At 46.3% G+C, this 25,024-nt stretch overlaps 1 protein-coding gene and 1 long non-coding RNA gene across 3 annotated transcripts in view; both read left to right on the top strand.

Annotated features, from left to right (window-relative positions):
- LOC123601577 overlaps positions 1 to 7,335 on the top strand; it is a 56,293-nt gene extending 48,958 nt beyond the window's left edge. Inside the window, exon 3 of one of the 2 annotated variants that reach the window (XR_006714170.1) lies at positions 7,088 to 7,335. This is a non-coding gene — a long non-coding RNA (uncharacterized LOC123601577). Of the gene's footprint in view, positions 1 to 1,895; positions 2,318 to 7,087 lie in introns of those variants that run through there. The other variant, XR_006714169.1, reaches the window with a different exon arrangement.
- Positions 7,336 to 12,875: 5,540 nt separating this feature from the next.
- ABTB2 (ankyrin repeat and BTB domain containing 2) overlaps positions 12,876 to 25,024 on the top strand; it is a 175,630-nt gene continuing 163,481 nt past the window's right edge. The window contains exon 1 of the mRNA XM_045484920.1: positions 12,876 to 14,190. Within this exon, the coding sequence (XP_045340876.1) occupies positions 13,308 to 14,190 (883 nt within the window). The 5' untranslated portion in view covers positions 12,876 to 13,307. The remainder of the gene's footprint in view (positions 14,191 to 25,024) is intronic.

The following is a 25,024-nucleotide window of genomic DNA, read 5'->3' as shown; positions in this document are numbered from 1 at the left end:
AAGAAAGAAAGAAAGGGAGAAAGAAAGAAAGAAAGAAAGAAAGAAAGAAAGAAAGAAAGAAAGAAGAAAGAAAGAAAGAAGAAAGAAAGAAAGAAAGAAAGAAAGAAAGAAAGAAAGAAAGAAAGAAAGAAAGAGAAAGAAAGAAAGAAAGAGAAAGAAAGAAAGAAAGAAAAGTGTGTTTTCCTCCAGCTGGAGCCGTAGAGTAGCATCCACGCGCAAGGCTAAATCCAAGTAAGGTCAAGTCCATCTCTTCTTGGTGGGTCTGCAGTTGACTACTGAGTTGGGGGCAGGGGGTGAGAACTCCCCCTTCCGAAACCTCCCGACTCCATTTTAGAGAGATTTCCTTTACTAATTTCCAGAGTTATTTTATTTGTTTTTTGTATTCTAAATGGAAGTGTGATCAACATCCTTGGAGTGAATTTCTTGGGCACATCCATGATAATTTCCTTAGGGTAAATCCTCAGAGGTGAAATTACTAAGGCAACAATTATGCTTATTTTTAAGGCTTTGATGAGTATGCTTCACTTGATCTCCAGAAAATATGCATTGAAGTATGCATTCATTTCTTTGCCCTTCTAGAAAGCACTAAGTATTATCATTTGCTTTGTTTGCAGTTTTCCTGTAATACTTTCGGCATCCCCAAACGTGACGGTGTCTTGGAGGTAGCACCCCCAACACAAACATGTGCTTTCTATAATTTGTCTTCAGCCCTTGGCCCCTGAGCTTTTTTCTTGCCTTTGTCTCAAGGACCTCCTGTGGTGGACTGGATTTTTGCCATGATGTCATTTACAGCTGGAGAGTCTTTATGTTCAGATTCTGATTTGGTTGTTTCTGATCATCATCTAGGTCTGAGAACCACTACTTTTTTCAAGTCAATGTTTGTCCTAATATAAATAAATACATTGGCTACATTCTTAGGTTACAGCAAGATACATGGTGTGATTGTTATCACTGTGCTTTGAAACTAAAATTGAAATCTTTCAGCATTCTTCAGCATTCTATACATACTCAATTATTCTACTCATCCTCTACATTCCTGGCCTGTGTGCTCGGGATATAAAGGTGAAAATAATAATCATCCCAGCCCTGGAGAAGCTTGGGCTGAAGGAGAGGCAGATAGGTAAACACATAAATCACAATGCAATGTGAAATATGCCATTGAGACATTTTTATCACCTGTCGTGATAGCACAAATCGCTATGAGGGGACAAGTGGACATTAAGTAACCTTCGGCCCATTCATTTATTTTCATAATACTTAATAGAGCCAGGCCCTATACTTTTATTTTCAAAATGTTTGTTTTAGCATAACAAAGCAATATATATCACCTCAGAAAGATCAGGAAATGCAGGCAAGCAAAAACACAAACAAAAAACTTTTAAAACTGCCATCCCATCTACTTTATCTCCCTTGAGCCACTATTAACACTTCAACATTTTAAGTTGTTTTCTATTTTTTTTAACAAAAGTGGGATCAAAACATGTTTTGTAATCTACTTCTTTCATTTAATATGTCACAAACATACTTCAAGATAAAAGATATATTTCCACAACTTCATTTTAAATGGTTACATGTCGGGGCGCCTGGGTGGTTCAGTCTGTTAAGCGTCCGACTTCGGATCAGGTCATGATCTCACAGTCTGTGAGTTCAAGCCCCGCGTCGGGCTCTGTGCTGACAGCTCAGAGCCTGGAGCCTGTTTCAGATTCTGTGTCTCCCTCTCTCTCTGACCCTCCCCCGTTCATGCTCTGCCTCTCTCTGTCTCAAAAATAAATAAACGTCAGGAAAAAAAAATTTTTTTTTAAATAAATGGTTACATGTCATTCTGCTATGTGGATATTGTATTTACTTTAGCCATCTGCTATTGTTAGATATTTACATTGTTTCTATCTTTTTAGAAGAAAGAATCTGCCTTGGATTTTGTCATCGTTGTTGCTGAGTATCTGAGCTCATTCTGGTTTCCAAGAAGTGAAACCATGTAACATTTGAAACGCTTCACCTGTGACCAGATTTAGAGACAATGGCCACAATATACATCTCCCAGCTTTGTTGTTTTTTGCGGTCTTGGGTTTCAGTCCTAGTTGCTGTAGATTAAACTTGATCAAAGTTTACATGTACTATGAGCCAAAGTTCAATGACTTCTACTTCTGTGGCTGTCTGGAGGGTATCACTTTGCTACAAAACACAAGATGATTAGTTCTGAAATGTAATGTCTTCTTGAAGCCCAGTTAGCAGGCTGCCTGAGATCATTTGTAGACTACCTCTCCAAGCTGACTGTCAGCATGTTAATTTTGCTCAAATAAAGAGCACGTTTGCTCTCTGGGGGTTTTATTCTTATTTAAGAAAATGAGAAGCAGGACCAGGAGGTGGAAGATTCCTTCAATGATATACAATGAACCAGGGCCTCTGAGGCAGGTACAACGTGGGCATAATGGTACAATGATGCCAACACAGCATGCCTAGCTCTTCTGGTTTCGGTGTGCCCCAGCTTATCAAATATTAGGGAAAACCCAGGAGTCACATTACAGAGCACTAAAAGTCATTGTTTCAAGACTATACCCTGAGTTCCACCAGGCCCTCTTAGGTCACCAGTTTCCAGACTAAGTCTGGCAAGGGTCCTATTCCACTCTTTTACACTTTGAAACATGAATTCCAACTGTATCACAGATGAATTCCAACTATATGACATCCTGGAAAAGGCAAAACTATGAAGACAGTAAGAAGATTGGTGGCTGCCAGCAGGAGGGGGAGGGAGAGATGAATTGGCGGAACACAGAGAATTCCTAGGGCCGTGATACTGTTCTGTGGGATACTACAGTAGTGGACAATTGTGTAATGACACGGACAGCACCACGTGTATAACACCAACAGGGAACCCGAACCAAAACGATGGACCCTGGGTGATGACAATGTGTCGATGTAAGTTCATGAGTTGTAACAAATGTACCCCTGCAGTGAGGAATGTTGACAACGGGCAGGACACGTATATTTGGGGACAAGGAGTCTAGGGGAAATCTCTGTACCTCTCTCTCATTTTGGATGTGAACCTAAAGCTGCTCTAAAAAACAAAGTCGAAACAAAACAAAACAAAAAACCAGATGACAGCAAAGCAAGAGTTGCCTCATCAGCATTATTGCATCAATTACTCCCGAAGAATTTCAGAAAGCAGGTTGGAATTTCAGACTCATGGATGAGTGGGTGAGGCAAGTGGCATTATTCTTGTCATTAAGATGCCAGAATGGACGTGAAGGCGGCCACAATCTGAGTCATCACTTTATATAATTGTCACATTAACAATAAGCCAGAATAAAGAATATTGATTCTATTTTTTCCACTCCCTGGAAAATATAATTTTTGTAGTGAGGTTGTAAGGTAATTAATTGGAAGACCTACTTCATTAAGTTACTTTGCAACCGAGGACTAAGTGTTTGGGGTAAATTTTCCTGTTTGCTGTCATAAGTGATGTATCTCGGTACAATACTGGTTTCTTTCTAGCTAATCTCCCCGATCTTGAATCTTCTTCATTTTGAAGAGAGAAAGAGTGTTGTAAATTGTCGTGTTTAGTGAGTATTTACAACGCCTGGGCTGTATAATCTTCACAAGCAAACTGGGTATAGTCCTACAAGAAGATAGGGCTTTCTGGTTTTGAGCAATGATTGTTGCATAATTCAGTGTTAATCAACTGAGTTTAATGCAACATATATTTATTGAGTGCCTATTCTGGGTTGAAACTGTGCTAGGCTCTGGAGGGAAAAAGATGTAAAGCAAGAGATACAAAACAGGGTTCTTCCAAAAACAGGCAACGCTGTTGGAAAGAAAAGACCTATACTCACGAAACAATCCAATCACGTTTTGGGCATATGTGACAAATGTCATTCATTCATCTATTCAACAAAAATACTGAATATCATGGGCCTGTGCTAGGAAGGAAGCGGCGATATACAGTTAAATGAAATAAAATCTGCACTTTCAAGGTACTTACAGTAAAATGGAAAAAATCAGACAAGTAAACAAGAGTCTCATCTCACTGTGAGGAGGGAGGAGTACAACAGAAATGGGTTTGAGGGGTGGGGTAGAGTCTGGGAGGGTTATTGAAAGCTTCACAGAGGAGATGACTCCAGGAGGCCCATGCTAAAAGGAACCAGGGTTTTCTGGAGAAATGACAGATCCAGGTCCAAAGCAGGGAAAGGTGAGCCTGAGGTGAGGGCATAACATTTGCTCGTTAGATGTCTCTCACAAAGCACCTTGTTTTAAGAATGGTCATGTATGAAACAGACAAGAGTACTGAATGGTAAGGAAGTTACAAATTAAAATGGGCTAGATTACCAGGGAACGTTTCACCAAAAAGCTGGGAGTAGGAACTCTGTTGAACCTTGGAAGACACCTAGGGTTTGAGAAGGCAGAATGTAAACTGGTATAACATTTTGTGTGTGTCAGAGTGGGGGGGGGGGGTGGGGGGAGGAAATTTGGTGATGCATCTTTAAAAAAAAAAAAATAAGAGCATACATAGTGACCCATAATCTCACCTCTAGGAATCTATCATATAGAAATAATTGAAAGGGGAGAAAGATTCATGTACAAGAAAGTTTATCACAGCATTGTTTGTACAGCAAAGGAAGAAAAGAAAGAAAGAAAGAAAGAAAGAAAGAAAGAAAGAAAGAAAGAAAGAAAGAAAGAAAGAAAGAGAAAAGAAGGAAAGAGTATAGAGAGAGGAAGGAGGGAGGGAGGGAAGCAGGAAGGAAAGAGAAAGGAAAAAAGAAGAGAAGCCCTTCAATGAAGAACTAGCTGAAGAAATTACAGTGTATCATGCGATGGAATACTATTCAGTCTCTGAAAAGACTGTAGTAAAATATATTACTAACTACCTTGGAAAGACATCCATGTTATCTTTTCCCATGACATCTGGCAGAACCTATATATAACATAAACTCTTCCCTGTGAAAAGAAAAGAAGTGTGTGTGTGTGTGTGTGTGTGTGTGTGTGTGTGTGTGTAGAAAGAGATGTGTGTCTGTCAAGCTCAAGGGGAAATTCTGGAGAGCCCAACTGTTAAGGGGCATGAGCCTGAAGTACTTCCTACTCTATATACTTTGTTAATGCATGGGTTTACGGTTGTTACTTATTTTCATTTTATTTTTCCAAATACAAATTTTAAATATAGAAAAACAGGTATATACTAGAAATAAAGTTGCTATCTTAGGTTCCAAATATAAACATAAAAGCTTTTCTAACTTGGGGAGAGGGTGATGATTTAAAAACCAAAAATCATATGCAGAAAAAATAATTATTGGAGAATTACTCTGTTTAACATCTCATAAACAGCCCCTTGATAAAAGTGTGGGGTGTATTGGCTTCAATTCAGAAATTAAGAAAACAGGGGTGCCTGGGTGGCTCATTCAGTTGATCCACTAACTCTAGATTTCAGTTCAGGCCATGATCCTGCTGTTCATGGGACTGAGCCCCACTTGGGGCTCCACACTGAAGACAAGGAACCTGCTTGGGATTCCCTCTCTCTCTCTCTCTCTCTCTCTCTCCCTCCCCCCCCAACCTCCTCATGTTTTCTCTCTCTCTCTCTCTCTCTCTCTCTCTTTCCCGCAAAATAAATAAACTTAAAGAAATTAAGAAAACATTAATAGTGGTTGTTTATACTGATAACACGGTTATTTTTGCATGGGAATAGAAAGTACTACCTAGTACCCGAAACTCCATAATCTAAAGCAGCAGCCACATTTGCAAGTGTCTTCTTCTTTCTTTCTTTTTTTTTTTTTTTTACCATTTTATTTATTTTTTAAATTCACATCCAAGTTAGTTAGCATATAGTGCAACAATGATTTCAGGAGTGTATTTCTTAATCCCCCTTACCCATTTAGCCCATCCCCCCTCCCACAACCCCTCCAGTAACCCTCTGTCTGTTCTCCATATTTAAGAGTCTCTTATGTTTTGTCCCCCTCCCTGTTTTTATATTATTTTTGCTTCCCTTTCTTTATGTTCATCTGTTTTGCATTTTAAAGTCCTCATATGAGTGAAGCCATATGATACTTGTTTTTCTCTAATTTAACTCAGCATAATACCCTCTAGTTCCCTTCACATAGTTGCAATGCAAGTGTCTTCTTGGCATCAAAGGCAGTATTTTGCACCCCTGGGGTATGTTCTCTTAACGTGGAACTAGCAGGACTCAAATTAAGGATGGTCGTATTAGACCTGCTTCAAACCACTGAGTCAGCCAGGCAGACAGACGTAGATGGACATTACCCACTGTTATGATATCTGAGCTTTGCTTTAAAAAAATACTGGAGATGGGGAAATAGATGACAGCGTAAACAAGGCTGGCCACAAACTGATGATTATTAAAGCTGGGTGATGGGTACATGAGGGTTCATTATCAAATTCTGTCTATTTTTCTGTTTGTAATTCTCGGTAATAAAAAGTTTATAACTAAGATCATTCAAATAGAAGTCAACAAATCTTGGCTATTTTTAAAAAGTTTATTTATTTATTTTTGAGATAGAGCAGGGGAAGGTCAGAGGGAGAGAGAGAGAGAGAGAGAGAGAGAGAGAGAGAGAATCCCAAGCAGGTTCTGCGCTGGTCTGGTCTCATGAACCAGGAGATCATGACCTGAGTGGAAATCAAGAGTTGGAAGCTTAACCAACTAAGCTGCCCAGGTGCCCCTGGAGTGCTTTTATAAAAGACTAAAATAGGGTTCAGTTCTAAACCTTTGCTGCTAAATTAAGAGATATTCCAACCATAGCCTTGTCTTCAAATTAATTCAGCATTGAAAAGACTGAAGAGACTTCTGTCTGAACTATGAAGATCATTCCATCTATTCCTATCCCTGTGCTGGGAACTGTGCGCAGTCACTCCTGTATATTAACATCCTTGCTCAAGGGACGACAGAGGCATCTTCAAATTATGCAATGGATACAATAAATCTTCAAATTGTGCAATGGATTCAATAAATCTTCAAATTATGCAATGGATTCATAAGTATGAATAGCAATTTTGTCCCAGATCAATGTACTTGGGAAATTTAAAACATTTTAAAAGACCCAGCTGACAAGTAAATAATTTAACTTTTTAACGTACAAATTTTTAGCAGAATGAACAAGACCGCCACCTGCTGGGAACACCTGAACTGCCTGATGTGCAAATTGAGGAGCAAGTTTTCTGGACTTCAATCACCTGAGACCTACAGGTTAAAAATGAAGATTCCTAGGCTCCAGACCTATTGGATTAGAATCTCTGCAGGTACAGCTCAAGAATAAGCATTTTCAGGGGCACCTGGGGGGCGAAGTTGGCTAAGTGTCCAACTTCAGCTCAGATCATGATCTCACCATTTGTGGGTTCAAGCCCCAGTCGGGCTCTGTGCTGACAGCTTGGAGGCCGGAGTCTGCTTCAAATTCTCTGTCTCCCTCTCTCTCTGCCCCTCCCCCACTTGTGCACACGTGCTCTCTCTCTCGCTGTCTCTCAAAAATAAATAAATAAACATTAAAAAATGTTTTTAAAAAGAACAAGCATTTTTTATACCAGTCCTTAGGCACTCTGAGGTCTAAGAGACAAATGCCTTAGCATTCTGGGAATGCTTGTTGAATATACTTTTACCTAGATCACACTCTACACTTACTGAATCAGGATCTTTAAGAAAGGGTGGTGGTTGGGGCACCTACGTGGCTTAGTCGGTTGAGCGTCCAACTTGGCTCAGGTCATGATCTCACAGTTGGTGAGTTCAAGACCCACATTGGGCTCACTGCTGTCATGAGGGCAGAACTCACTTTGCGTCCTCTGTCCCCTCTCTCTCTCTGCCCCTGCCTTGCTTGTAGTCTCTCTCTCTCTCTCTCTCAAATAAATAAAACGTTTTTCAAAAGGGGGTCTGGGACTTTGGATTTGTAATAAGAATGCCAGATGCATTTTAAAAGATGAATGCTTAGTAAATATGGCAGAGTCGAATGCCGTATTTCACTCCAGATATTCTCTATACCAGGACAGAAGAACACAACAGCAGTGAATTGAGAACTGGCAAATAGAACATCCAGATGTGGGGTTTGGGCACTGCTATCTCTACAAGTTTATTCTTTGGATTTCTGTCCTGTTGCTTTAATCCATCTCTGTATCATTAAGTTCCAGACCATCCCCTGCCATTCTTGCCCTTAACCCCCAGGTGCTGATGGCTTCATCTCTAATACCAGCTAACAAATGTGCCTAACAGCAGAATTCCCTCTTGGAGAGACCTGATTCCACACCACTCCCCTTCCCCTCCCCCACCCCCCGCCACCTCACTTTCTCTGTGGACCTTTTGATGTGTGCCAGTGCCCACAGCCACCCTACCTCCTTTTCTCCTGGGGACCGATGCTCTAGGTTTGGATCCACCTTTGGAATCACATTTGTGTCTAACAGATCACTAAACTCCAGGTTTATGCAGGGGTCACATGGGGGACCTTGCCCTGTTCTGGGATTTATCTGGATTTCTTCCATGGGTCCTACCTTACCTCCATTGCCTGAGCAGACTCATAAAACATGGTTGTTGTCTTTTCTGCTTCAGGTTAAATGAGAAGTCCCAATTGCTTCACAGCAGCCCAGGGGTGGGGGGAGTTCTCTGCCTAGTTAAGCCTGGTATATACTGGATTAAAGAAAATATAAAAGAGCCTTAAATAAAAGACTGTCCGTCATGAATATACTAGAGGGAGAAACAGGATGCAGAATTTCCCGAACTTAACTACTGATCCTTTTTTCACGGACCAACCCATGAGACCATTCCACAGAATGTGCTTTGGAGAAGTGTTATTTATTTTTCTCTTCGTTACCCTGGGGGCTCTTTGTTTCAAATGATCTGTGTGTCTCTTTAGTCATGAGGTCCAGAAAAAAGAGTGGGGGGGGAGAGGGGGAGGGGAACCGCGTCGGGAATGGGCTGACATGGATTGCATGGGATGGAAGCATTACCTTGGATCTTCCACACCACTGGTTCCTTTTTCAACAACTGACGGTTCTCCTTGATTTTCCCCTACAAAACTTCTCTGCTAATCACGGCACGGTTGTGTAACTGTGGGTACCTTTTTTCAGCTCTCCTTGTATTCCCCAGAGTCTTGTCTTCCTCATGTTTATACCATATGTCCTCCAGGTGCAACAATCTGTGTGGTGGATTGAAGAGCTGGCAATGGCTTTTGGTCAGTGGTTTTTGAGCAGCTCTGCAAAGCATATTTTGCAGAATAGTTAGTCTCATATGCCTGTCTTTACATATTGGGCATGTTTTTTGTTTGTTTGTTTGTTTTTGCTTTTGTTTTTGTTTTTATGGCAGGAATCTTGTCTAATGCACCTTCATGGTGCCGAGCACAGTCTAGACCCAGTAGGTGTTTAAGAAATATTATTGAATTGGGGTGCCTGGGTGGCTCAGTAAGTTAAGCATCCGAATTTGGCTCAGGTCATGATCTCACTGTCTGTGAGTTCAAGCCCCACGTCGGGCTCTGTGCTGACAGTTCAGAGCCTGGAGCCTGCTTCAGATCCTGTATCTTCCTCTCTCTCTGCCCTTCCCCCACTCATGCTCTGTCTCTCTCCCTCTCTCAAAAATAAAAAATAAAACATTTTAAAAAATTAAAAATATTATTTAATTTACCCAAAATGATCCACAAACTGAATTAAAACTTAGCCACTCTCTAAAGTCAAGGACATGATCTATCTTTCTCCTATGAGAGTTCTGTCTGTCCTTCAATAGTTTTAACCACTTCCCTTTCAAGATAAATTCTAGGGTATGTTGTTCCTTAATCTCCAGATTGATTTTGATTTTGTAAGAAAATGTATAACCAAATACGAGACGTCAGCCAAAGTAAAGTTTCTAAATTTTATTTCAAGCTTCTTATATGATTTTTCCATGGGCAATCCCAGATTTTTAATTGCTCATTCCACTGGGAATTCTCCCAATGTTTGCCATGGTTTCATCATGTGCTTTTTAACCTGTCCAGATACATGGCAGTTGTTTTTTTTCCAAAAATGATGTTTGGGCCAGGCCTGGGTTGGGACAATACTTCCTTTTGCTCTAATATAATTTGCATTGCTAACATTAAGCACATTACCACCGGATGGCCTTAATTAAACGCACACATGTATGTATAAGAAGCCATGCCCTTTCTTTCTTGATCCAAAGTTTTTCACCCCGCTTGCAATCTCCCAGAAGATTAACTGAAATCAATCAGTTGGTTAATTTCTAACACAGCTCATGTATCTTGTTCTCTATCTCTATTGCTCTTCCTCATTTTCTTTCTCCCCCCCATCACACAAAACACAAAGAGACACATTCTTCAAGTCTTCAAGTTGGCAACAGAAGACTCTAATGAGCATATGAAAGACAAGAGGTCTACAATCTTAACCATCTTTCATTAACTTTCTAGTCCCTTTAATGGATTTTCCCATAGGAATTTTCTTCCTTTTTTTAATGAAGAAAATTACAAAACACTTACTTTAGTATGTGTCTTTAAAAGATAAGAATATTTAATAAGCAAAACCATACTACCATTACCACACCAAAAAAGTAACAACGATTTCATAATAGCAAAGATCTGGGCAGTGTTCCTGATTTCTAATTGTTTCATAATGTCAAATGTTTATTGATTTAAAAAAATCGAATTCCAAATACATTCCACACATTATGGCTAATTAGTCAATATGGCTTAAGTCCTTTTTAGTGTATAGGTTTCCTATCCGTCTCTTTCTCTCCTTGTAATTTATTAATGAAACTCAGTTGTTTTTCCAGTATTATTTTCCAGGGCTGAATTTTGTGGAACAAATCCTTGCGGTGTAGTTTAATATACACAATATTCTGAAATTTGGCTGTAGCCTGTTTGATTATATTTACACTTCTATGCCATCAAGTCACTTAAATATAAGATAAATGCCATTGGCTCTTTCCCAGATAACTTTTCCATTCAGTAAATTCCCTGTTGTAAAGTTCCAGTTCAGAAATTTTCTCTGCTGGGGAGCCTGGGTGGCTCAGTTGGGTTAAGCCTCTGACTTTGGCTGGGGTCATGATCTCATGGTTGGTGGGTCCCAGCCCAGCCACAGGCTCTGTACTGAGCCTAGAGCCTGCTTCGGATTCTGTGTCTCCCCCTCTCCCTGCCCCTTACCCGCCCGCTCTCTGTCTCTCGCTCTCTCAAAATAAACATTTAAAAATTAAACATTTAAAAAAGAAATTTTCTCTGCTTATTAAGTATGCGCACAAGAAGAAAAAGAAAAAAACCCAAACTTGTGGGGAATTTCTTCTAAAAGTCCATTAGAGGGCGACATTTGCTTTAAAATTATGTTTCCCTTACTAAGTTTTAAATTGCATCATATTTGTTTTCGAATTTTTGGCAAGTTGAACCTCAATACCTACTTTTCACTTCTTATGTCACTTCTATCAGATGTAGTCACATCTTGTGTCCTCTGTTAACTTGATCTCTGTGAACTTGGGTCCCGTATCACTTTCATCCTGGACTCGGTTTCCACTTCCGACCATGAGGCGGCGATATTGCATAAATAAAGACCGCAGAGAGGCCAAATTAAGCCAAACTGCTAAAGAAAAAGGAGTTTCACAGGGGAAGGGCCATTAATCTCAGAAGGAAAGAGACAAACCAGATATTTCTAATTCGTATCCACCTCACGGCCTCAGGTTGGAACTGTGTAAGATAGAGCACAAAGGGGCCATTCAGGAGCACGGGAAACTGACTTGGGGGGCAACGCGTGCACAATCTCCTCCTTGACTTTGCGGTTCCACTGGAGGGGGCATATGCACATTCGAGCACCTGTGTGTGCGAACAGTTGCAGGACAGCAGCCGGACGGAGTGGACTGGGCGTGGCGCTGCTGGAAACGAATCACGCTCCCACTGACCGCTTCGGGACACAGGCCCTGAAACAGGTTTACAACAGCGCCGCTTTGGAGGACAGCACTCATTTCACCCCGGGGGGGGGGGGGTGTGGGAACCAAGTCCCAAGGGGGCAGGGGGCTTGCCCACTGGCACACCATTAGGAGGTGGTGCATGCAGCCAGCTGTTCGGAGCGCAGGCCAATACTCGGTAAATGTCTCACCTTCACACACCCGCTGGGACATTGGCACTTCAGACAGAAAGGATCCACCTGACAGCGAGCAGTACTGTACAGCTGTAACAGGGAAGTCACGGGCCCTTTTGAGAATCTGACACAAATTAGGACCCTCTCCCCCGAGTAATACTCAGAAAACTACGTAAGTTCAAGTGGTGGGGAGAGAGCGGATCACAGGCCTCCTGGAGCCAGTCTATTCATCAGATCTGCTCCGTTTGCAACCTGGATGGCAACGTAAAGAAAACCAGACGGTTTCGGGAGAAGCAAGAAGGGGCGTCCCTCCTCCCTCTAAACACAAGGGTAGTTTCATTCATGTAGGAAAACGGGAGGGGCTTGCCAGAAAGTCCCAGAGGGAGGTGGGGTGCCTGGTTTGTGCCCCCTCCCCCACTCCTCCCACCTCCAGACCCACACTTGATAAGTCAGCCTTGGTGGTAGGCTGCAGAGGGCTTGAAAAGGAGCTGCGAACGCCCAAAGCCTGGACGGCGGGTGGGGGGCTGCTCACAGGGGGTTTTCCTTTAAATTTTTCTTTAAATCGTCGGCTCTCGAGACTAACGCTTCGACCCCTCCTTTCCCGGTCTCTGCTCCCACCTCCCAGCGCGCTCCGCCGCTCGCCGACTCTCCCTTCCCCCTCCTCCACCTTCATCCCGGCGTCTTCACCCGACCCTCGGCCTCCAGCCCCGCCTCCGCCGCCGCGGGGTTTCACCCGCAGCCCAGTGAAATCTGCATAGTGACCGCCCCTCGAGGAGATCATTGGTGCAGCTCATGCCCGTCGCGGACGATGATTGGTGAGGCGCCCCGGGTTATTTGCATGCCGGCGGCGGCCGGGTACCCAGCTGTGCTGGCCGCCCGCGCCGCGCAGAAGTTTGCCGAGCGCTTTCTCGCCGGCTGGTCCTGGACTCGCGCGGCGCCGCGAGCCGCCTCCTCCTTCTGCCGCCGCCCTGTTCGCTCGGGATTCCTTCTCTGCGGAGGACAGACGCTCTGCCGGCGGGAAGCTGAGGTGGGCCAGGGGGAGTGCCGAGGAGGAGCGGCGGGGACCGTTCCAGTGACAGCTTCGCTTCGGACGCCGGGCGCGTGGGGCCCCGGCCGCCGAGAATCTCTCCCACCTTCCCCCCGGCCTCCGGGCGGACGATGTGGACGCCGAGAGGAAGGAGGGCGTCCCGGAGAGCCTAGAGTCTGTTTCTGCCCACTTGGGAAAGGAAGCATGGAGTTGTGAGCGCCCCTTGCTCGGCGAGGCCGCGACCGGCAGGCTCCCCATGGCCGGGACGTATAGCTCCACTCTGAAGACGTTGGAGGACTTGACCTTGGACTCCGGGTATGGGGCCGGGGACTCGTGCCGCTCACTCAGCCTCTCGTCCTCCAAGTCCAACTCGCAGGCGCTCAACTCTTCGGCGCAGCAGCACCGCGGGGCGGCCTGGTGGTGCTACTCCGGCTCAATGAACAGCCGCCACAACAGCTGGGACACGGTGAACACGGTGCTGCCCGAGGACCCCGAAGTGGCGGACCTCTTCTCGCGCTGCCCGCGCCTCCCCGAGCTGGAGGAGTTTCCCTGGACGGAGGGAGACGTGGCCCGGGTGCTTCGCAAAGGCGCCGGCGGCCGGCGGCTGCCCCTGTTCTCCGCCGAGGCGGTGCGGCGCCTGGCTGGGCTGCTCCGCAGGGCGCTCATCCGAGTGGCCCGCGAGGCGCAGCGCCTGAGCGTGCTGCACGCCAAGTGCACCCGCTTCGAGGTGCAGAGCGCCGTGCGCCTGGTGCACAGCTGGGCGCTGGCCGAGAGCTGCGCGCTGGCTGCGGTCAAGGCGCTGTCACTGTATAGTATGAGCGCCGGCGACGGGCTGCGCCGGGGCAAGTCCGCGCGCTGTGGCCTCACCTTCTCCGTGGGCCGCTTCTTCCGCTGGATGGTGGACACCCGCATCTCCGTGCGCATCCACGAGTACGCGGCCATCTCGCTCACGGCCTGCATGGAGAACCTGGTAGAGGAGATTCGGGCCAGGGTGCTGGCCAGCCAGAGTCCCGACGGTGGAGGGGCTGGGGGCGGGGAGGTATCCGCCGAGGCCCTGGAGATGGTCATCAACAACGACGCCGAGCTCTGGGGCGTCCTGCAGCCCTATGAACACCTCATCTGTGGCAAGAACGCCAATGGTAAGTGTGCGGGTCTCGGCCATGGACGGATGGGAGAGAAATCCCGCCCTGGGCTACCCGAGGGCGAAGCTGGTTGAGTGTGCCAGGATCTGGGAGAGAGCGTTTGTTCTGAGGGTGGAGTCCATTAAATGGCTCTTGCCAAAGATAGTTCTTCTGATGCCTGTCTTTTGGAGGATAAAGTTGAGGTTGAAGAACATTGTGTTCTTCGTATTGTTGTCACTATCTGGATGCTATTCGCTGATTGAGGCTCTTGACCAAGCCATTCCTTAACTTCACTTGACACGAAGGTTACTGCCCTGCCTCTCTTTGCCTTGCTTAACTGCATCGCTAGTGGTCTTTCCCCAACAGCAGGGCAGATGGACTGTGGTTCTGACCCTATAGCCCAATAGCAGCAGCCAGAGGATCCAAACTCTAAGACCTGAGTTTGGGATAAGTGAGAGGGGAGGAAGGGAGCAGGAGGCCCAGGATCAGCTGCCTTGGGCTTTGCTGGGTTGAAGGGTGCACTTCAGGCCTTCTCCTGGAAGGTGAAGTAGTGGTGGGTTCTTACCTGTATGTGCCCAAGACAATGGAAATTGACTGCTGAATCCCCTTTCTGGAAAGAGAACCACATACTTGGCTCCTAGGGCCTGAATTTCTAAGCTGTCACCAACCGAGTGAGCAATTGATTAAAACCCTGTGTTGTACTAAATGCGCAGCCTTATGGGCTTTCCTGAAAGAGATGATGATCCAACAGACTTGCTTATGGGGAAGAGGTGTGGGGGGTGGGCAGCTGCGTGATGAGGAAGGAACCACTCAGTAGTTGCATTTCTCTGAAGGAGGACAAGGCTTCAGTGCAAAGGGTGGAAGGGAAGCACTTGACCTTCTCCCTGGTAAGGTTAGGGTGTGACATACATTTAACAGCAAACTGCCTACCAGACTCCAGTTTCAGAAGTCAGCAAACCATAAATTATTTAGAATGGTACCATGGCTAGACATCCATGCAGTCGGATCAGAAGGCCATTTTTGGGACAGCTTTCAGTGGCAAACAAGTAGTCAACAGAAGAGGCCAGGTGGGTACTGAAAAGGGAGAAAGGGAGTCAACTTTAAATGTGGTTGAACATCATAATAGCTAAAATTTAAAGTGAGCACACTTAACAGTATTCTCAGTCAACTGTTCTTAGCACTTTAGAGGTTAAGAAACCCTAGCAACCCTATTAGGTAGGTACTTCATAGTATTATCCTCATCATACAGATGGGCAAACCAAGGTACCCAGCAGTTAAGCAGTTTGCACAAGATTACACAGATATTAAGTGACAAAGCTGGAATTTGAGCCTAGGCAGGCTCCAGAGTTCAAGCTTTTAGCCATCAGGGAGGAGGTAACAGCTTTGTTTTTAATTAGTCCAGTTACCAAGGAGGGCAGCTGACATTTGAGGCCTCATTTAGAGGCCTAGAAGATAGTTTGTATGTAGCAGCATGGCTTTGCTTAGACCTTCCTTGGTTTTTGGTTTTAATTCTGGCACCACCAAAGGAGATGCCTGGAAGAGAAGAGCATTTGCCTTTTAATTTTCCTCCTCTTAGGTCAGAGTTCAGGTCAGCCCAGAATCTCTGTTGATGATGTCACAGCTGATAATTGTGCTTTGCCCTCTGGGTTTGTGGCAGCAAATGTGTGCTCCAGGAGAGGAAGTGGAGGGCAGGGGGATTTCCACCCACCGTCCTAGCCCAGGGGAAGAATCCTGTACTTTGGGCTGAGGGGGAGGCCCAGACTGAGCTCAAAGAAGTAAAGCCCCCTAGGGGAAAAGACTGAGGCCCTGTGCCTATAAACCAGACTAGAACAAAAATGGAACAGTAGGTGCCAAACAAAACCCAAAATGCCCTTCACACACAGCTGGTGCCCAGCAGGTTGAGGAACTTCTCAGTTTTTCCAACTGCAAATTGGAGCTAGAAAGAACAGCTGCCTCTCCAGGGTCCCCTGAAGATGCAGAGTAGCCAGAAGTTGCTAGAACACAGGTGTCTTCCACTAAAGGGCTTATCCCAAAGGGCCATTTCTTATCTAGGGTCATCACTCCTTGGGATTTTCTTTGCAGGATGGGTTTTTGACTCCCTAATTGACCCTCTTCTCCCATGCCGAGCAATCCTTCTTAAGCCACGGTGGTCAAGATGGCAGGACTGCACTTGACAGCAAAGCTCCCTGGATGTTCAGAGCAAGCATCTCCCTCTGTGCATTCCCTGGTCTCCAGGGAAGTCTCTTGCAGGCAAGGCGACCATTCGCTTCCACTTAGTAACATGGATGCTCATTTTCTGTAGGTGAGAACCTGGCCTCAGTAAACAATAACTAGGCTGATTTATGAAGTCTTTTTAGACAAAGTGGGATGTATGTTTGGTATAGGAGCAATGAATTACTTATGCCTGAAAGCTGACTTCAGAGGGAAGCAGACATTGCTTCAGAAAGGAATGGGCGATCCAAACCTTTGTTACACTGAAGCCCAAGGCCAGCAAGGTTACCGTTTACACAGCTGAAGACCAAGTGAGAAATGGCTACACCCGGGAGGAGGGTGCCGGTTCGTATTCTTGTCCTGCTGGTCTTCCCTTCCAATTATATCTTTATTGTTGTTGTGCCTGCTAATTATACAGCATGGGCACATGTATTTGACTCAGCTATATAGAGCTGTTAAACTTTTAATGTCTTCCAACCAGGAATTTAAGGGCCCTAATCCATCTATTCCTGGCCATTACTCAGAGTGCTGGGCAAATATGGTTTTGCTCAGCCCAAGATGGATGATAAAAGTTCTGTAGTGTTTATACGACATGATCTCAGCTTCACAGAGCAGCAGTAGTTCAATATCACTTGCTCGTTTGGTATCGATGTCCGTGTTCCCAGGGTAGTGTCATTAAGTGATGATATCTTCATGGCTTCCTTACAGGACGTAGAGAAACCACTTTAATAGAGTGGTATTTATAAACACGGACCTGGCAGAAAATAGAAGCTTCTTGCATTCACTGCCTTCCTCCTCCCTGCCCTCTCTTTCATATCCCTGTGTGTAAGTTTGATGCTGAGACTCGCTTCTGGGTTTCTTCTTGGCCCTTTGTCTTAGGAAGCTTTCATGAGGGTCCAGGGCATTTGAGAAAATCCTCTCCAATTCCGAGGCTTGTGTTAAATGATAGGATTTTGCTTAGAACATTCTGACTCCAAAGCTGTAACCAGGAAGTGCAGGAGGTTAGTAGCTCTGTCACAGTGGTAAACAGTGCAAACTTTGGAGTCCCAGTGAGGGTTTGGAGCTCACCTCTGCTATTTATATGAGTGACCTGAGGCGTATTTCTTAACTGTTGTCATCTGTAAAATGGATGGGGGTTGGGGGGGGGGTGGGGAGGTAATAAGAGCACCTAACTCATAAGGTTGGTATGAGGATTAGGTGAGATCATAGATTTAAAGATCTTAGCACATAGTACATGCTCAGTAAATGGTAGCAGTTCATTCAGCAAATACTGAGAACTGACCCTGTGCCCACTACTGTTAAAAGTGTTGTGGATTAAGTGCAGAGGGGGGCGAGGAGGGTCCTCCTCTCATGAAGCTTATAAACGAGTGACAAATACAAATTGCAGTAAATTTTATTAAAAAAAAAAAAGAGAGAGACAAGATAATGGTATAGTGTGGCCAGAGCTAATTTAAATGACAGTCAAGGATGGCCTGTCTGGCGTTTCATTAGTATAGGCAATGTAGCAATACCACTGCAGTCTAAGAGTCTGTAGGCAAAACAGAGTGAGGACTTTTCTGAATTATTCAGTTATCTATCGGCTGAGGCAAGTCCCAACGATCTCATTTCCAGCCAAGGAATAAAAGGGCTGCATCTACGTTGGGGATGTGCCGTTCTCCTAGTTGTAGGACTCATTTAGCAAGGAGATTATAAGATTTCACTGAGATAATCAACCAAAGGGGCAAGGGTTAATTGAGCCGCTAGTTGCTATTTAATCAGTTTCCACACCTGGGTAGTCTGAGGGAGTATCCCTTCTCCTTGACTATACTGAAGCCAAGGGAACTGGTAAAACTGAAACAAAGCAAGCTTTGGAAATGAAAACTTATTTTTTTTTCCCTTGAGTGCCTGAGAAATGCAACCCAGCCTTATGTAGTTAGAGGAACAAGGTGGAGTTGTTCTGCTTTTTCCAGAAAGTTTTACCTGACTCCTCCACCCCCTATTGGAAGTGCCACTTCTCCTTCATGGTTCCTCGGCACCCAGAGCTTATTCTTAGGTTGTTTCCTGCTTCCCTCGTGAGTTCGTTGTCTCCCCTCTGCCTTACACAGCGCCTGGCAGGTAGCAGGTGCTCCCTAAGTATTTGTCATACAAATAACTGATTCTGCCACACAGAATTGTTTAATTCCGGAAATTTAACATGCAATCCTTTGACACTATGGAAGAACCTTCCCCCTTTTCTACCATGGCAGAGAATTTCGAGTCCTTGATGAATAGAGGCAGTGTTTTGGGGGTACCCAAGCCTTAGGGGCATCATTCAACCTTTGATACCCTAATTTCTGTCAGGGTTCCCAAGGCCAGCAGTGACGGGTAAAGGTAAATGGAGGGGTTTTATTTGTATTTCAAATGTAAATAGGAGATTCCTTCAGTGTGTAATGCCCAGAGTGGGGGTGTCACAGCAAAAGTCTAATGGGCAACAGATAAACCCACAGGAGGATTGGGTTGAGAGACAGAGGCAGCCAGTTCCCCTAAGAATAGCAGCCCCACCCCCTCCCTTGCCCACAGAGCTGCCCCTGAGGGCAGTCTCGGTTGATGACTCTTGCTCAGAAGTTTCACACACCCCTGCCTCCGATCTGAGAAGGAACTAAGACAATGGACTGCCAAGACCCTCCTGGGACACATGAAGGACACCTAAGTTCCAAAACAAGCCAGAGACACCTTGCTGATAATCTTCAGGTTGGTCCTTATCCCACCTCACTGTCACTGTCTGTCCTTTGCCAGATAGGACAGTGGGTGGATGCTCTGGCCTCTGTTTCCACACTTCGACACCTGTATGTAATAATAGGCCTGGCCTTTCCGCAGCACCTTAAACATTTTTCATCTGTGATCTTACCAGGTCCCCATAAAAATCCATTGAACATGATGCCCTTTCACAGAATTCACCGCTAGGTCACAGCCATGCCAGGACCAAGCCCCATATTGCTGAGGCCTCAGGTCTGTGCTTTTCCTGTGGAGAATTACAGAAATAAAGGTAGTAAGGAACAGGTCAGTATTTGGCCCTCTTCTAATGGCAGTGAGGGTCAAACTCACAGCCATAGCAGTACTTATTATAGATTTTGTCTGTTAACAGCCTGCTGTGTCCAGGTACTTTAAATATGTTAGGCCAGTGAATCTTCATAACCAGTGTTGAAGACCAAGCATCAAGGTCCGGGCATGGATCTTCCAACAAAGGATGCGGAGTGATTCTGTTTAAATGCAGCTTGCCAGCTGTCCCAGAATGTGCTCTTCAGGTGCCATCGATCTTCAGCCATCACTGCTGCTCCTGGACCAGGGCCGGGGGGTAGCAAGGAGGCAGGGAGCCCTCCTGCCCAGGGAGGGCCTTACAAGTGTCAGCTGCTTAGTGATCAATAAACCCAATTGAATGGAAAGGCTGTAGTCTCTACTGCAAAACTTTGACGGACGGTGAGTCAGTTCAGGGAAGGAGGAAACAGAAACGCAGTAGGAAAGCACCCTAAGGGACCCTGTGTTTAGGCCACTGGTCTCTGAGAGCTCAATTCACTTACTGGCTCTGGAGTTGGCAGAAAAGCCTTTTGATTTCCTCAGAAATTTCCTCCTCAGAGTCTACTACGGTGGAATCTTCACAGGGTGAAGTCTCAATGTGGGGAGCCCAAGGAGAGAAGCAGTCTGCATAGCAAGCCCTGAAATGCTTTGGCTTTGAGTCGGGTCCCAAATTGCTTTGCCTCGAGTAAGCTGCTCCAGCTCTCCATTTATCTACTGTAAGTGAGGGGCCAGTACACCCGGTGCGTAGTCAGTGCTCCTGGGACGGCAGGGCCGCTGGGTTTAGCGTTAAGGGCATAGCACAGGGTCGGACTGCCTGGGTATCACTCCTGGTGCCCTTGCTTGTGAGCTGTGTGACCCTGGGCAGGTTAACTTCTGTGCCTTCGATTCTTTCTCTGTAATAGGATTTCTCAGACCTCGTCACTGTTGACATTTCGGACTGGCTGGTTTTTCTTGTGGGGCAGTCCTACGCAATCCCCCACTCCCTCTGCTGCCAGCCGTGACAACCAGTTTTGTCTCCAGACATTGCCAGATGTCCCCTGGGGGACAGAATTAACCACTGACGAGAAACACTGCTCTATAACAGGACTTAAAAGAGTACCCAACTCCTAGGATGGTTGTGAGGATTTAATAAAAGAGTCTGGAAGGAACTTTGTACTCTGGCACATGAGATATTAATTCTAATTATTGCTGTATTTTTGCAGACTTGTGCTGGTCATGTTTGCTTTTGCCATAGTGGGAGACTCTATCTAGTGCAGGAGAAGATCATGACCCAGATCCCAGGGTGACAAGTATTAGTCACAAGGCTTTCCTTGGTGACTAATAGGTAGGAGGAAGTCCTGGAACCTGGAAAAAACACCCTTGCACCCGCTCATTTATGGCTCTATAGTCCCCAAGACGAAGCGGGCTGGCAGTGGGCAGTGAGATCAGACTCGCCTCCCTGGGCTGCTGCCTGCCCCTGCCCAGATGACAGCGGCATTGCACGCTCAGAGCTCCGGGCCCCAGGGAGCATTTCCACTGTGGATATCGGACCCCGCTTGTTGCAGCTGCCGAGTCCCGAGCCACAGGACAGCAGGTGTTTTGTGTTTTGCTGGCCTGTCATGTAAACATACTTTGTGGTCTTCTTGCTTGTTTTAAAAAAGGCCTAAATGGTTTTGCAGCTTTGGCGGCATGTCTGGAGCTGCATGCCGAATTGGGAGGAGAAGCTTAAGGAACGCAGCCCAAGTAAAGCCTAAGACATGCCACGCCAGGTTCATTAACCGACTGCTCACCGAGGGCCAGCTCCGTACGAGGCAATGGAGACAGATTGGAGGAGGACAAGGATTGATCTTGCCTGTCAAGGAGTGTACTTATTTACTTAATGTTTGTTTTTGAGAGAGAGACCGAGACAGAGCACGAGTGGCGAGGGGCAGAGGGAGGGGGACACACAGAATCTGAAGCAGGTTTCAGGCTCCGAGCTGTCAGCACAGAGCCCGACGCGGGGCTCAAACTCAGCAATTGTGAGATCGTGACCTGAGCCGAGCCGCAGTCGGAAACTTAACCAGCTGAGCCACCCAGACGCCCTTCGCCTGTCAAGGAGTTTAAAGTCTAGTCGGGAAAGCAAAGCACACACACGGATCCTTACAAGGAAGTCTGGGATCCCTGTGTTCCATTAACAAGGGTGGTGCTGACGGCCTCCGCTTCCTGTGGGCCACTGCCCGACGTGGGTGCTTTCCATGAGCTGCTTGCCTTCCTGCTCCCAAGCCCTCCTGTGAGGTAGATGGCATGTCCACCCTGTAGAAGGGGACCTGGAAGCTTTTGGTGACTAGGGAGTTCAAAGGGGAAAGATGAGGCCTGGCTGGCTGGGTGGGAGGGAGGCTGGGCTGCTTTGCGGAGGATGTGGCATGCAGGCCAGTGGGACTTGGGCATGTGGGGCTGTGACAGGGAGCGGAAGGGGGTGCAGAGAGTGCAGGGGCTTCCAGACGGAGGGATCGATGTGCTCAAAGACCTGGAAGCCAAAGTGTGTGTGTTGGAGAACAGCAGGCAACACTGTTTGGCTAGAAGATTCAGATGCATAACAAGGAGAGCGGGGCAGATAACACAGTGGAAAAGGACAACTTTCCCACATCTTTTATCCAGATGTTAAGAAGCCTGCCAGAGTGCAGAAAGAGAGCTTTTCCAATACTCAATTTTATAATTCAGAAATCGAGTGTGTCTGCTCCCCAGGGCTGCATCGTAACCACAGCCCCAGACCTCCCGTCACCCCTCTTGTTGATTGAAAGCTTGGCCTCAAACAGGCCCCCGTCCGTTGTCCTAGCGGTGCAAGTAATGAAACAGGACTGGAGGGGAGCAGACTTGGGTTGAGGGGACATGAAGAAGAAGGCTTTGATCAGCCTTCTGCTCCCATTCGACTTGGCTCCAGACTCAGCATTTCTTCTAGGCCCCCGAACGGAGAGTCTCAGGCCAAAGCAATCCCAGTCTCAAATGAAGGTCAGGGCTGACAAACTCGTTAAATGAGGCCTTTCGATTGACTCTTGCCAAGGCAGGATTCTCCAACCTGGAGGTAGAGAGGGACATAAAACAGGATAAGATATTAGGATCCCAGAACTTTCTTTGGTTATGAGTCCAACCGGATATGTTCAATTTCCAGTTTAGAGTTTGTCATTTGGGAAAATAGGTCAATTCTCAGAGAGGTTTCGTCGCTTCCCAATTCTCGGTGAAGGTGTTTCCAGAGCATTGATAATAAAGATTTCTGTCTCGTTAAATGTTTGATAATGTGGAACCACTGTATAGCTCAGTGCCATCTGGATTGAACTCCCTAGGGTCCAGCTGAATTCTGCTGACAATAATAAAATGTGATAGATCATCAATGGCCTAGCTAATAACTCTGCTGTTAGTCCTTTTCCTGACCCCAGTGAAGGAATTTTCTTGTCACTTGAAAAAGCTCTCGTGAGTGAAATATATATATTTGGGGTCCGTTGTTCTCCAGAAGTTGAGGCAGGGGTTGGTTCAGGCCCATGATGGAAAAATTAAATAGGGAAACTGAACTTGGATGTACCAAAGAGACCAGATTAGGGTGGGGAGAGACTACACTGGACCCCAAAGAGGGTGAAATTGGCCTTTCAGTGAAGGAAAATCATCCCTAAAACTGAGGCCAAGTTTTGGTTAAAAATTAAATATTTTTTTAGTCTTCTCTTTTAAAATATGACAATCAGTATTTTCTGTGAGGAGAGCAGTTAATAAACAAGCTGAAGCTCATGCATCGAGCAAGTGTATGTGTGCAGGCAGCTAGGACAGTCTGGTTCAGAGACCAGAGGGTTTTGGATCCAGAAAATTCTGTGTTGGAGCATGGCCCCTCCATGACCTGGAGTGAATCACTCTTCTTGGCTCTCTGTCGCTTTATCTGTGGTGTGAAGAGGTTGGGCTGGATTCTCCAAGGGCCCTTCTGTCTCTGATAATGTTTCTAGACCCCACAAAGACACTGTGGAATCACTTTCCTAAGGTCGAGCCCTGTGATTAGTAACCTTGGGAAAGAAACAGCCCTGGATGGAGCTGGACGTGGGCTCTGAAGACCTGGCTGGGTCGTAGGACTACACACACCAGCCTTTTCCATATTGGGATTAGCTGCAATTACCGTATTAGAGTTTTTATTCCCCCCTCTTTTATCAGAAGGATGAGTTCTGTCTCCTCCAGGCCGACCTAACACTTCACCGTTCAACAGCTGTGTCCGGGCCTTCGCAGCCGGCACTGTGGTGAGACCAGCCCCGAGGTGTCTTCATGCAGCCGGTGTTGGAAGCCCGCCTCCCCAGACTTGGGTATTTATAGCAGGGGAGCAGCTAGAAAAAAAAAAAAAAATGCTACACCCTTCCTTATACTATGTGGGACAGAGACAGGCATTGTGAGGAATTTAGAAGGCAGGGCTGTATAATCCAGCAAGATATTTTTAAATGCTGTTTGTTGCAGTTGGCAGGCCCGGTTTTTCAAAGAGGAGGGAAAGTAAGAGTAAGTGGGATGACAGGCTGCCAGGGACTCTGAGCACTGAGACGTGGAGTTCAGCATTCCAAGGTGTGCGGGTTCTGAACCCCAGTCTGTAGCCCGCGGTCACAAAGTTTGCGCAGGGCTTGGGAAGGTCACCAGGAGAGGCTCTGTGAATGGGGTGGCTCATCCCTCCTCTTCCCCACCAGCCCATCCACCATGAGGATCCCCAAGTTGGAAATGAGGTGTTCTGTAAAAGGCAGAACATACAGCCAAAAAAGTTGCTTCTGTGAAAACCAGGGGCCGAGTGCAGCGTCTCTAACCCATCTCAGCAGCTGGGTAAGTCAAGTTGTACACGAGGACACGCTTTGGAAGCAAGTTGCTTGCAGCTGTTCTTCTGGATCTAATCTGCCCAGGGACAAGCCAGGCAGGCCAGCATTAGGCTGGGACCCAATTCAGTAGCCGTATGACAGGGCTCCGTGGTGGAGCTGCCTCTGAAAAGGTATCGCAGTTGAGCCCCACCTGTCTAGTGTGCTTGTAAAGTATCCAAGGAGAGGCCTGTGTGTCTTCTACCGTGTTGCTCTTTGAGGAGACAGATGGTGGTCACAGTGGCAGGGTCTGGGGGTTTGGAGCACAGGACAGGCTAAGAGTTAAGATCGGGGTATATCCACTTTTTCATCCAACAAATAGTTATTGAAGACTTACTGTGTACACTGGGCACGATTCCAGGTCTGGTGATAGAGAGCGTGAATATAAGAGGCTTGGGGGAGGAGAGGATGCAGGCCTGGTGGATTAGGAGAAGAGAAGAGCGAGGCATTCTGGGAAAATCAGGGCAAGTGCCTGGTGGGTTCCAGGAAACCAGTGTGGCTGGGATGGGGTGAGGGTAGGGGAGTAGATGCAGTTGGAGAGTAAGAGGGGTGGTTAGTCAGGTAAGGCCTTGTAGGCCATTGTGTGGCACCTCGACTTTTCATCCGGAATCTGCTTGGAGCCACTGGAGGGACTTATGTGCAGAAATGGCACGATCCAGTTTGTATTTTCACGCGATCACCCCCTCGGCCATGTTGGAAAGGGACTGACGCGTCAAGTGTGGAATGGAAGCAGTATGGCTACTTGGGAGGCTCTTGCAGTAATCCAGGCGAGAGAGGGTGGTGGCTTG

This window comes from Leopardus geoffroyi, chromosome D1 (assembly GCF_018350155.1).
Source record: "Leopardus geoffroyi isolate Oge1 chromosome D1, O.geoffroyi_Oge1_pat1.0, whole genome shotgun sequence".
NCBI lineage: Eukaryota > Metazoa > Chordata > Mammalia > Carnivora > Felidae > Leopardus > Leopardus geoffroyi.
The sequence above is the reverse complement of the archived record's forward strand: the minus strand, read 5'-3'. Positions and strand labels throughout refer to the sequence as shown.